Source organism: Sinocyclocheilus rhinocerous, unplaced genomic scaffold, assembly GCF_001515625.1.
Source record: "Sinocyclocheilus rhinocerous isolate Xijiao unplaced genomic scaffold, SAMN03320098_v1.1 scaffold485, whole genome shotgun sequence".
NCBI lineage: Eukaryota > Metazoa > Chordata > Actinopteri > Cypriniformes > Cyprinidae > Sinocyclocheilus > Sinocyclocheilus rhinocerous.
In genome coordinates, this window is record NW_015659927.1 from 128,092 (window position 1) to 142,102 (window position 14,011).

Sequence of the window (14,011 nt, forward strand, 5' to 3'; positions counted from 1 at the left end):
GCGCCGCGTAAATATAAAACCATGTCTGCATTTGTGATTGGAGAAATGACAAACAACAAGTGCTACTCTAACACTGCCCAAAACTCGCGTTTGAATCATCAGTGGCAAATCCTTTAAATGAAAACGTACTTACAGACTGTGAGTCAGAACTGCCGGCATTGTAGTCTACTCTTCCAGGATCAGGAAACAGTCCTCCATAAAATGTGCTGCACACATCTGACTATTTGGGTTGAAGTGTTCTGGAACAGTGTTGTAAATACAACTTAACCACTGATTTCTAGTCGTGTCCATTTTTGGATGGCCAAACAAAGTAGTTTCGCTTTCACAACGAACAACACAGCGGCCTAGCGTGAGGGGAAGCCCTGGCTTAGCGTGCGCTGAGGCCGGGATAGAGTGAGCTGAAGCGGCGGGGTTGCCCGGCGGATCCGACTAATGAGCGGCAACCACATATGACGGACCCTGGGCTGGATTCCGCTTCGTCCACGGTGAAAGCCGATCCGGCGATCAACAGCGCGTAGTTGAAGTATTTCCTCAGCGACCAGCACTGATCAGCTCCAGGCATGACGAAGCGGATATTGTCCTCTTTTGGAAGACCAAACAAAGTAGTTTCGCTTTTACAACGAAACACACAGCGCCTTCACGACATGGCAGCGGCGGCAACAACTACAATACTACAGCGAGAATAAAAGTTACGGCTTCTTTCTTTGCGTGAACGTTTGGGCGGCGTTATGCAAATCTTCCGAGATCGTGACGTAGGTATGTGGGGGTGTGTTAGAACGAGCCGTTTTAGGTAGGTGTGGCTGACTCTTAACTTTTATAAAGAATATCTCTTAGGATTTGAGACTTTAGTCTTTGCAACTTTACAGATCTTCTTTATGCACCAAGAGCTTGTAACACTCCAAAGAGAAAGGAAAAATTGAAATCGCATCATATGACCCCTTTAAACACTCTTAGTCTAAAGATATTTTGAGGGGGAAAAAAAAGTGTCATTACATTTCTCTCTCATTCTATCTCCTTTCAACAGTTGGCAGCCCATAATGAAGTTCATCAATGACCAGTATGAGCAGTACTTGCAGGAAGAGATCAATATTGACAGGAAGAAGAGGATCCCAGACTCACGAGTGCACTGCTGCATATACTTCATACCACCCACAGGACACTGGTTAGTAAGCATACTTTAGAAGTGACTTGAAACACGTCCTTATTTACCTAAACATCCATGTGAACATAAGTGCACTTTGGATCCCTCTAAAGGGCTTGTGCTGCATATGCCTCATGTCTAGTAACTAATATCAACTCTGTTAGCATGAATAAGTGTTGTATGTTTCCTGCCTAATGATTATGTACAATAAAGGGGGAAAACTAGGACAGTTGTAGTAGTACAGTTCCTCCTGCAGAATGAGGTGATGTTCAGTGTATAGTAAATCAAGACAAGCTGTCTTGATATCTCATTTTTGCACAATTTACACTTGAACACACTAACTGTGACCAGATATAAATACCCCTAAGACTTGTTCTCATGACCTTTTTTTTTATTTTATTTTATTTTTTTAGAAAAAGGCTCTGTCTGGGCATCTTTCATTTTAATAATTTAGCTTTAAAACTGACCTGCTTGTAAAATTGGTGTTGAGTGGAGTCACCACACTTATTTTAACAAGGCCTTGTATAACACATTACTGCTTGACTTTTGGCTTACAGAAACATTTAGCAAGCCCAAAAGCATTTTTTTTCCATCTTAATTTCAGTATATAGTTCTTTGGGATTTTAAAACATTTTATAGATTGAAATGCGCTTTGCCCTCCTGAGCAGCTACTGTTTACATCAGGGATTTGTATTCACTTTTTACCATTAGCACATTTCCTTGTTACGTCTAATAATATCTTAGTGCCAGATTAGGTGGGTGGTCTGTGCTGTTGTTTCTCTCTGATGGAGAATCATTGTGTATGCTTGTGTTTTTATGGCTGCTGTTGGCCAGCATGAGTTTCCAGGCTTTCTGCGTTCTTCTTCACATACTGCAGGATAGTTTTTAGTGGCCTTTACAATAAAATGTGTATATGCATGTGTACACATGCTCAGTTATCCGGACAGAGGCACGACACGCATTAGCCGAGATGCTTTCTGTCTGCCTAACATCTGATAGCGCAGAGTAAATATTAAGAGACTTCTGGACTAAGAAGTGTAAAGCAGAGTTTATACCAAAATATTGATCTTCTCTGGGCTTAATTTGTGTCAGCAGAAATACTGTGTAGTATATAACTTGTACATAAGTTTAATAAAAGAAGAAAAAAAAAAATCAAGTATGAAAAGATGAATTGAATATTATATATACACACTAAAAGTTTAAAGATGTATCTTATGCTCACTAGGGCTGCATTTATTTGATGAAAAATACAATAAAAACAGTAATATTATGAAATATTATTACAATTTAAAATAACTGTTTTCTATTTAAATTTATTGTCATTTATTCCTGTGATGCACAGCTGAATTTTCAGCATCATTACTCCAGTCTTCAGTGTCACATGATCCTTCAGAAATCATTCTATGTCTCAGACATCAATGTATGAGACATAACACTATCCATCTCTCCAACCTATTTTGAAAAAGATCTAAGGACCCTGAGCACACATGCCAACCACACACCCATGGATTTGGTGTCTTGATGCTCCGGTGCGTGTGGTGCAGGCCTTTCTGTGGGCCGCTGTGAATGACTGACTGTTTTATGTCCATCCAACAGCTGCATTCTGGCTTTGAACAGCTCGGCTAATTAGAGTCAAACAGTCAGCCACAGAGACTACAGACTGGGTCTGCTGCAGTCACGCCGGCAGGACATTTTTTCAGTTCTAAAAATCTGTGCCTTTTCCTTTTCACTTTTTTCCCCGTTTCACTTTCAAAGGTCTCCTTACACCTTTGTAAAAGCATTGCGTGAATAATCTTTCCATGCCCAAGCATCTTTAGAGTGTGTCACATCGCAGAGCATGTGTATTTTTGGTGGTTTTCGCCCTCTGGTGGTGGTGGTAGAAACAGGTTTCAATATAGTGCTTTTAAAGGGATAGTTCACCCAAAAATTAAAATTCTGTCATTAATTACTCACCATCATGTCGTTCCAAACCCGTAAGACCTTCGTTCATCTTTAGAACACAAATTAAGATATTTTGATGGAATGTGAGAGCTCTCAGACCCTGCATAGACGGCAACGCAACTGTAATGTTCCCAGGTCCAGAAACGTAGTAAGGACATCGGTAAAACAGTCCATGTGACATCAGTGGCTCAACTTCAGTTTTGCGAAGCTACTAGAATACTTTTTGAGCCCAAAGAAAACAGAAATAACAATTTATTTCACAGTTCTTCTCCCCCAAGTTACTACTTCCGCCATTTTAGAGAGTATCACAACTCATACGCACGCTTTCCCCTAAGCGTAAACAACGCTGATTACACAGATTACGTTCATGCGTGCACTTTCCCCCCCCGAATGTAAACAACGCTGATTACGTCAATTACGCTCTTGGGTACTCTCCAAAATGGCGGAAGATGTAACTCGGGGGAGAAGAATTGTTAAATAAATTGTTATTTTTGTTTTCTTTGCGCTCAAAAAGTATGCAGGGTCTGGGTGCTCTCAGATTTAATAAAAAATATCTTAATTTGTGTTCCGAAGATGAACGAAGGTCTTACGGGTTTGGAACGACACGAGGGTGAGTAATTAATGACAGAATTTTCATTTTTGGGTGAACTATCCCTTTAAGAAGTGCACTCCATCACATCACTTTCTCCTTTGTAATTTTCCTCAGTCTTAGGCCTTTGGATGTGGAGTTCATGAGACGTCTTAGTAAGGTGGTGAACATCGTTCCTGTCATCGCTAAGGCTGACACCCTGACTCTGGAGGAGAGGGACTTCTTCAAAAAGAAGGTGAGCTAAAGTTTGACTTACAAATGAATGATTGTTGTTGCTTTCTTCTTTACAGAGTTCAAGTTCATATGCTGCTATACTTTTTTTATTTTTATTTAGACAAAATATCGTAGATGCTGTAGAATAAATAGTTAATTTAACTGGCTGCCATGTTGTGTTGCTGGTCTTTGTTAGATGGCTCAGTGACATGACTTTATTGTCATGATTTATTGATTTATTTTAAAAAATACATTTAAAAATTCCATTCATACATAAAAAGTGACTGGTTTGCTAAATAGTTTTGTAGTCAAAAATGTCAGGATGCTACAACTGTCCTAATATCATAAATCGAAAGAAAAAATTAATTGAATGAAATTCTTGAAAAGAAATCCTTAAGTAGTTTGAAATATTCTTTTCTTCTGTATATGAATATTCTTTTAACATAATATTATTTCTCAAAAATGAAAAGCTTCAACAGAACCGCTTCACTGCGTATTAATATTTGAAAAACACTTTCAAATCAAACTGAAGTGGTGCCGAGTATATTTAAATAACATTTTTATGATAAGACAAGGTTAGTTCAGGTTGTAAAATGTCACGCAGTGTGGCAAAAATACCAACTTAATATGAAATTGTATGTTATGAAATCATGACCTTTTTCTTTATTGAATATAGGAAAAAATAAATAAATTATTTACATATATTTTATTAATACTTTGTCCAAAATAATGAAATTAGGATTGTACACTCACATGTATTCAAGGTGTAAGGAAAATATGTTAATAGTACATTACACGTGACTTTTTGAGTCATTAAACTTACATTTTCTTGAAAATGGCATTGTTTTTCAAAACTGTTTCTGTGTGCATTTCTAAAAACTTGCCACATATATTTTTAAAAGATTATTCATTTCCTTTATCGTGGACACTCATATTGTATTTTTGTGCCAGGCATGTTGTATGAGATAGAATCAGACAAAATACAATGTGGATCTTTGTGCGGCAAGCCCCGGTGGAATAATGTGAATACAGTACCACAAACCGGGGCATTGATGTGTGGAAGAACTAGTACATGCTGTAATGCTGTTATTCTAGCTGTAGCTGGCAAACTGAGTCAAGACTGCAGATGGTGGTGTCTCTGCAGCTTCTACAGAAACACTACTGCCCTGTCAAAGCACTAATGCAGTTTTATTTCAGATATGATGGTGTATTACTTCAAGACAATGGGCATGGCAAAAAAACAAGGACTGTCTTGAGAGTCTCAAACTTATTCTTTGCTTTTGATTATTCTGAAACAAAGCCGCAGTGGACTTGTTTATGCAGTTGTAGAGCACTGGTATGAGTCTAAGACACATGGTATGATGAAGTGTAGGTAAGCAACATCTGTTCTGGGGTTGTTAGTTGCGTTTCACATAGCAGTAAGGAAGCACTCGCCAACCTCAACGGCTCCTTGTGCTTGTGCTGGCGTGCCTCTTACAGGAGAAACACATGCTGTTTGGAGCACAGACATAGATCTTTCTCAGGTTTGGAAAAAGCTCCTGACAGATTTCCAAAAGCATTTCTTCTCTAACCAGTAAGGGAAAAGTGTTACATTGATGTCACTTCCAGTATTGCACAAAATTGATGCATTCAAAAGAAATTTGTTTCTGTTGCTATTTGAAATATATTATTGATGAATGGTTCAAATGAATGATAACATGATTTTTAATCATTTATCCATATCATATATACGGTACTTTGCTCCTGAAGGACTGTGTCATTTTTTTATAGATCAGGGAAGAGCTTCGAGCCAATGGGATTGATGTCTACCCACAGAAAGAGTTCGACGAGGATGCAGAGGATAGAACAATCAATGAGAAAATAAGAGTGAGTTTGCTGTACATTCAGAAAACATCCATGGTTCAAGAACATGCTGATGTTATCGGTTTCTTTCCTCTGTCCATTAGGAGATGATTCCTTTCGCAGTAGTAGGAAGTGACCAGGAGTATCAGGTCAATGGGAGAAGACTATTGGGAAGGAAAACAAAATGGGGAACCATTGAAGGTATTGTGACTCTTTAGAGAAGAGAGAGAAAGTGATTAGCGGACTATGCAGACAGCAACATTCCTAAAGCACATCAAGGGAGCTCATTAACCGCAGACACACGGATATGAGTCAAACATCAGAAAGCCTTATCCTTGGTAAATGAGGACCCACTCAGAAGACCATTATGAGTGCGTCACTTTGCCTGGGAGTCGGCGTCCTGCTGGACAGTTAAATGCCTTTATCACCGAGCCTCATTGACAGGGACTTCATCATTTCCCCAGTTCCTCAAGTAATTTAATTACATATAATAATATTATTGCTTATTACTTCAGGATTCTTTGGTGAATAGAAAGATGGGGGGGAAGCATTTATTTAGAATAGAAATCTTTTGTAACATTATAAATATCATCTTGAATTTTAGATTATAGTATTGTAAAATTATGTATTATTATGTTATATCATTTATACAGACTAAAGTCTTAGTTATTGTCTGTTATAATCAACATTATGCCACTGAAGCTGTCAGAAGCTGGCTACTTCTTGACTTGCCGTTGTAGAGTAATATACAACCTTGTTTGAATAGTAACTATTTGGGCGGTTGATGTACTTAGCAGCTCGCATAGTAAAAACTTTAATTTTTGGTGAGGTGTTTTGAGAGTCAAATGACTCTGTAATTATCCTGTAATCTTTCTGAAGAGCTTGACTACTCTTATTAAAGTCTCTCTTTGAAAACCTTTCATTTCCTGCTCTGGATGTCTACTCCATGGTGGCTTTCTTGTTCTCTTTCATGGAGTTTGACGTAATCTATAATTCATAAAAAAAATGTCACATCCAGGCAGCTGTGGATTTGTCACAGTGAATTTGTCAGGCTCTCAGGGTTATCTTTTTCGGAAGGCTTCGGTTTAAATTGAATTACTAGAGATTGAGGTGATAATGTCTCATCTCTGTCCACCTCCCCCTGAGTATACCTGCAACAGCTCCACCTAGTGAACAAGCGGTTATTGCTTTATGTTGCTCCAAATGGCTAGAGAGGAAGAACTGAATTGATCTGTTTATTGCTCTTTGTCTTCTGTTTGTAACTCATGTTTCTGCTGTGTTTTGGTGTCTATAGTTGAGAATATTGCCCACTGTGAGTTTGCTTACCTGCGGGACCTCCTCATAAGGTCAGTCTGTGTCTGTGGTTAACAAACAGTATTACAAGTATACACTTGTGGGAAAAAAGTGTGCTTAATTGTGTCAAATGTGCACTTTGTAACATACTTTAGATCTTAAAAGTATATATATATATATATAAAAAAAAACTGTACTTTAATTAAAAGGCCGTTTAGGTTTAAGTAAGGAGTACAAGTTCATGTCTGCTTCTTCATACACTTAAGTGCACTTTAAAAAGTGTGCTTTGTAATATGTCAAATTTGTTTTATTAAAAGTAGATTTGAAATGTTTTAATAATCGTGCTTTAAAGATGTACACTTATTTTTTGTTAAAGTACATGTACTTGGTTTATAATTTTAACCATAGTGTGTTATTTGACATTTAAAATGTATATATTTTTGATGTACTAAATTGCAATTACAAATATATTTAAATGTGTGTCATACGGGTTTCAATAGAAATTACATTAAATTATATTTTAGTTTACGATAAATCCTTATCAGGATATTCAACAGTACACTTTAAGTACATATTTCAAAGACAATAGAAATAATTATGAATTTTAGGGCTGGGTTTTGACACAAATTTCATGATTCGATTTGATTCTCATTCACAAGCTTGCGATTCGATTCGATTCAATATCGATTATTTTGGATATTTCATAATTCAATTACATAAAATTGAAGTAGAAATATTTTTTTATATATATAAACAGTGGTGGCTGTCATAAAAACTTGGATTTATTCAAACATAAATTAAACATTGAAGAACAGTAAAATTTATAATGAATATGTTATATGGTGCATATATTTAGCAAAATGCCCCTCTCTACAGTTTATTTTTCTATCTGACTAATGAGTTTATGGTCACGAATATGTTTTTTCTGAGGTAAATGTGATGTTACGCGACTTTGTTTACAAGCCGTTATATTGACGTCTTTGCGCGGCTGAAACACTGATTGAGCGATTGCATGAGACAGGATACAGATTGTAAAGTACTCTTTCGTTTAACTTACCTTCGGATGTTTAGTCATGTTTATTTTGTGCTGAAACTTTTTGAAACGTATTAATGTGGAGGAGATCTGATCAGTTCACGTGCGCCTCGCGTTGTTTGAATATTGCAATACAATGGACAGAATTTGAAATCTGAGACTTTGTTTCTTATTAAAAGTATCAAAGCACAATGCTTATTGCGATATATTGGATGTTCAATGTTCCGTCCATTAACTGAAAACAGGCTAGACTAATCGATTCTTGGGATTTAAGAATCGATATCATTCCGTAAAAATGAGAATCGATTAATATCGAGATATCTATTTTTTTTCCCCAGCCCTAATGAATTTGCATATACTGTAAAGATTATTTTGTCTGAATTAAGTCCTAGTTAAGATGGTTAAAAGGGCACTCTAAAGTCCAGCTAATTGCATTTACTATAAATTTAAACTATAATACATTTTCATTTAATTGAAATTAGCATGGATTTAAATGTAGAAAACATTACTGTATATTGATTAAAAGTATATTATTTCCGTAACTACTCTTTTTAAAAAATATGCTAAAGTGTACTTCTTTTTCACAAGTGTACAGCTGTGACACAAAATTTTGAATGGTTTATCCAAAAAATGTAATTCTGTCATCATTTGCTATTTTCTTGTCACCTTTGTTTTATCCATGCAGTGAAAGTCAATCAAAGTCAAAATCTTGTTCAAACAGTTTGGAGTCATTGTATGCACAAAAAAAAAAAAAAACTGAGGCATTTTTTAAAATATATTCTTTTGTGTTCCACAGACTAAAGTAGGTTAAAATGGGTGTGCATTAAACGGTCAGTAAATGATGACAGAATTGTCATTTTTGGGCGAACTATCACTTTAATTCCAAGTGAACGTGTTAGGGACATCTGCATTATTCATTAGCCATCATGCTGAGCTTGTTTTTGGCATTCTAACGTGTGATTGGCTCATGTCCTGCAGAACCCACATGCAGAACATCAAAGACATCACCAGCAGCATCCACTACGAGATGTACCGTGTCCGTCGCCTCAACGAGAACAACACCCAGGCCAACGGCCTCGGCGAGCACCATCTGGCCTGCCACGAAATCTAGCTCCCCATCCAAACGACCCCTCCACCCCCATTCCTCACTCCTCTCCAATCCCCAACCCTTCATTCACCTCACGCTCTGTCCCGCCCCCTTCCATCAGCCATGGACTGAGGTGAAGAGGTCCATCTAGAGAAGCACATAATGACTTCACCTCCCAGAAACTCCAGCACAGTGGAGGGCCGAAGAGGTCAGAAATACAACCGCTAAAGAGCTTCTCCATATACTGCATGCGTTTGACTCGATCTGCTGATGCTCCAGGTCTGTGTCTGTGTGCAGAGGTTGATTTTGAGGCAGGTTCTGATTGGTCAAGCTGTGCGAAAAGCTCTTCACATGCATCACTCTTCCTTTTGATTTTTACAGGAGATTTCTCAGAAGGCTCCTTTTTATGTGATTTGTTGAATGCTCTCTTAATATTTATGCTTAATTTTGAGCGGATAAGTCATCTTCTGAAACCAGAGCTGATGTGGCAGCACCATTATAAAACTACAGGTTATCTGATGTCTTTCCCTCCAAAATGTATACTGGTTGCCTACGGCATGGTGGAGAACCTGGTGTGCTGTTGTTCCTGCTATTTGTTTTATCACATCTGTGCAAATAATTACAGGAAAACTGACTCATTGGATCCCTGGTACCATATAAAAACAGTAATGATTGAAATTACAGCTTTGGGATTTGTGTTGGAAAGATTATCCAAACTGAATAGTATTTATGTCGATTAAATGGGATTGTTATGTACTTTATACAAACGATCTTATTTATTGCAGAATGTGACCTGAACTGGAAGGAGAATCGCAGTGGGTTCAATAGGCTTTTAATGAATCATTTAATTTTGTGTATAAACCCGGTACACCGTTTTTATCAGGCAGTATTCAGTGCCGTTTATCTTAGACCTTCCAGACCGCCTCATTCTCTTCCAGTCATGCCAAATATGTGGAAATCTGCACCATCTTTTGTCAGTTTAAGTGTCTTGTTTTGTCTTAGCCTCGAGGAAAGGGCCTACAGGAGAGGGAACTTAAAGCTGCCTGCCACAACTGATGAGGAGCCACTTTTAAGAACGGTGAAATTCCTCAGGCTTTGTTCTTGTCTGCAAGCCCCTTTATAAATGCTCGTCATTGGGAAAATATCTTTGTTTTGTCCTGTGCTGTATATTCATAGTGATTACATTTTTGTATTGGCATTCAGAGTAACACAAATAACTTTGATATCCTGTTATTTTAAAGAAATAAAGATTTAAATGGTAAATAATTATTTGGACTCTCTTTATAAATGATTAATTGACTCCTAAATGTGTCTAGACTTTGTAATTGCACACATTTTTTGGGTAATGGGAAACATTTAATAACGAGTCCTGTTTTCCACTCCATGATTCATGACTTTTTCCATCTAGGTGCTAAATTAAATTGTCAGTCAGGTTAAATGAACTGCTTTTATTAAAGGCATTTAATTTTGACAATCATTTGACATTTGCTCTTCTAGAAGTATGTGAAAATTGCTTATTTTCTAATTACTTCTATTAACAAGGATATTGTGTATTAAGTACGTCCGAGATACTAATTTGGCTTTTAGCACTGATCATATATATGATATTTAAACAGCCGTTTCATACATAGATTTTTTTATTTATTTATATCTATTTTGTTGTAACGTTCTTTAATTTCCTCAAGGCTATTCTGTTCTTTAGCATAGAGATGAGCTTAAATCTGACACTGGGCTTGGAAGTCTTTAACAAAATATGAGTACATTTTCAGCATCTTTACATTTCTGTGTGAACTATTCCTTTAATAGCTCACCTGAATGATGTTTCTTACAGTAGAGAACAATCCCACCTGAATCACCTGTTACTATCACACTTACAAAGTTCTTGATTGTCCTGAAATGTGATGTAATGTGCATGTTTTGGCCATTTTATAAGGATCATTTAGACACATGGAGTTGATCCTAAACACAAGCACCCAGGCTTTTCTAGCAAATATCTTGTACACTAAAGGAATGTCCTCACTAACATCTTTGTCATTGTGATGTTGCATGTCTGTATTTACTGTTTCTCCCTCGCCATTATCTCAAAATGGAGATGTTCTTATCCCTCTTAAAATAGCGCCTTGTTTTCTCACCTTTAAAGAAACAGATGGTGCCCTGTTTTGCTTGAACCTTATGTCTACACCTCTGCCTCTCAGCTCGCAAAACTCTCTTTCCCAGATTCCTCATCTCCTGTATCCCAGGGAATGAGACGGCGAGGCATCTGTTATCCACTGTGTCTGTTTGCTCTCCCTCCCTTTATGTGTGGCAGCACCGCTTTTGCATGTTGCTGTAATTAAATTAATTTGCCATTTGAATGAGCATAGTTTGTCTCTGGATGCCCTCTTCATGAAGACGAGAGAGCCCTTAAGAGTGCACTTCTTAGTGGACAAAGCCCCCACTGTTTACATGGCACTAAGCTCTAAAGGTGGCACATTTATTTCACCCTTGATAACTAGCTCCTGTCTCTCTGCATGATGCGCGTGTTTGTATTTGCTGTCACTCTAATTATATGCTGTCTTGTCTCCTCTACATTTTGGAAAATAATAAATACATCTAAAAATCTGCTTAGCAACTACTGTCATCTGACCAGCTCTAGCAGTTGAAGATGCTTCCTTTTTGCGTTCTGTGTTAAAGTCAAACACTACAGCACTTTAGAGGAAATGTCATTATTTGAAATAAAAGATAAATATTAGGTAAAAAGCCTTTAACAGAAATGTTAGCTTTGGCAACTAACTGAAACGAGTATTAAAACTACTAAAACTGAAATCAAAATAAATTAAACCTAAATAGAAATAAAAAGGTAAAAATGGCAAAACATTGTACAAAAAATTACTAAAATTATAATGATATGAAATGAAAATAAAAGCTAATTCAAAATATTAATAAATACTAGTATACTGTATAAATGATAATAAAATAACACTGCCCATATCTATTGTTGACGTCGAATGCCATCAAAATCTTACCATGATGCAAAATTCATCTGTCATTTGCTAATTCATCTGTGGCTAATGCTAACTTAATATTATATTTGTATTAATTATGTTAATAAAATGTTAGTAATATAGCATATTGTTGGGCTTATTCAGGCCATTGTAACAGGCATATTAAGGATGAGCCAATATAAAAAATTATGTACAGTCCCAATAAAAGTTAAATTATTTAATGTTATGGCTGAAAACCAATAAAATGCTAAGTCTACATTATGTCTAAAATTAAAAATAGGATCGTCTAAAATAAATGTGATAAATACATTCATTGATTTTAAGTAAAATACAGTGTGTGTGCTATGTGGGTCATGAAGCCAAACCAGCTGACAATCACCGTCGTATAGAGACCTAAGTAACTCCACTTGTTTGTCTTCGACCTTCAGTTTGCATGTCAACAGCACGAAGGTGAGGTCGTACGAATTTATGAATGAACCGCTCTTAAAATCTTCCCGGTCTACTGTTGACAATATGACATCCGCTCAATACACGTGATAACTTTCGTTAACTCTACGATGAGTAAATCCACTTCACCAACTAATTAGGCTTTGAACTAACTGTTCAAAGACAAAATTCTAAAGATGGCTGCGCGCGCTTGTCTCTGTGATGCATGCGGTCAGCGCGAAGCGTCAGTTTCAACGTTGAAAGAGTTACTATGTAAGAACTAGGTAAGGTGTAGAAGCAGAAGATTTAATATTTGACAACTGTTTTACGATAAAAATGTTGAACAACTGACAGTAATATCCAGTAATGCAAACTAATAATTTTCCCCCTCAAATGTCCATTTTGAATCGAAAATATGGTATCATTTACGATGTCGTGTATTAATTCCAAACAGAATGTTACTAGACAAGAAACATTTTGCACTTTTCACATAATACACATACAAATAAGAGTGGATATGTGCATATTTCAAAATATTACTAGAATTAGAATTTGCTTCACCATTACTTTTACCATTTCCCCTAAACTTTCTCCGTTTGGTATGTCTGTTTGTTTGATTTACAGTCTTTCCTCACACTGAGGAGGGCACTGGAAGCTAACATTTGTTTGGACCACACTAATGAACTGCAACGCTCAAACTGAATCATGCAAATAGTTTGATATATTTGCATAGTGTTATTATTAATGTAAATGCCAAATGTACAGAATGTAGCCTATAGTAGTGGTGCAGACAGTTAATAGTAATTATGTAGAGTAGCTATACTCATATGCCGGCATAACCTTTGTTCAACTCTCCTCTTTTATTTTTTCCCCACAATAATCAGCATATGCTTGAGCTGTCCTTGAGGTCTCCTTCGTAGTAATTAGAAGAAAGTCGACAGCTCCAATTCTGACTCCTCTCTAACCTGCATATGTTAGCCGCTAATAAGACCGTTTTAATTAAAACTGCTTATTTCAAAAGAGCTTTTTGTAGGACTCCACTTTAATTAGACGCATTACCTGCCATTTTGTTTTATATCAGTGCTCAGAGCTGGCATGGTCGTGGCCACCTGCCGTCAGGCTCCACCTTGCCCCTTGATTACCTCTGCAGGCATCTGTGTGATTTGTTTCGAATGAGTTTTTCTCGTCCTTTCTGCATCGCTTCATTTTCCTGTTTTCCTTTTGCCTCTACCTTGCCGCCCCTGTCTGTATCGCTCTCCTTGTGCTTCATATGTCAGATGATCTTGGTTCCTTTCTGTCTGCTGGCTCAATGCCAGGCTCTCAGACATGCAAGGGAGGGGTGCATGCAGCCATATGCAAATCATACTAGCCTTGATTAGGAGGCAGCAGCAAATTCAATTAAATTTGGTGTGGTGGGTGGGAAAGGTGGTCTGTCAAGTCAATTGCAATCCTTTTGACACTT

At 37.1% G+C, this 14,011-nt stretch overlaps 1 protein-coding gene across 5 annotated transcripts in view; it reads left to right on the plus strand.

Moving 5' to 3' along the window:
- Positions 1 to 10,325, plus strand: part of septin9a (septin 9a) — an 84,601-nt gene extending 74,276 nt beyond the window's left edge. For 3 of the 5 annotated variants that reach the window (XM_016533372.1, XM_016533373.1, XM_016533376.1), the window contains 6 exons: positions 1,025 to 1,162; positions 3,789 to 3,906; positions 5,655 to 5,750; positions 5,831 to 5,927; positions 7,021 to 7,072; positions 9,031 to 9,177. In XM_016533372.1, the coding sequence (XP_016388858.1) occupies positions 1,025 to 1,162; positions 3,789 to 3,906; positions 5,655 to 5,750; positions 5,831 to 5,927; positions 7,021 to 7,072; positions 9,031 to 9,163 (634 nt within the window). In that variant the 3' untranslated portion in view covers positions 9,164 to 9,177. Of the gene's footprint in view, positions 1 to 1,024; positions 1,163 to 3,788; positions 3,907 to 5,654; positions 5,751 to 5,830; positions 5,928 to 7,020; positions 7,073 to 9,030 lie in introns of all 5 variants that reach the window. The other 2 variants (XM_016533375.1, XM_016533374.1) reach the window with 2 other exon arrangements.
- The last annotated feature ends 3,686 nt before the right edge of the window (positions 10,326 to 14,011 follow it).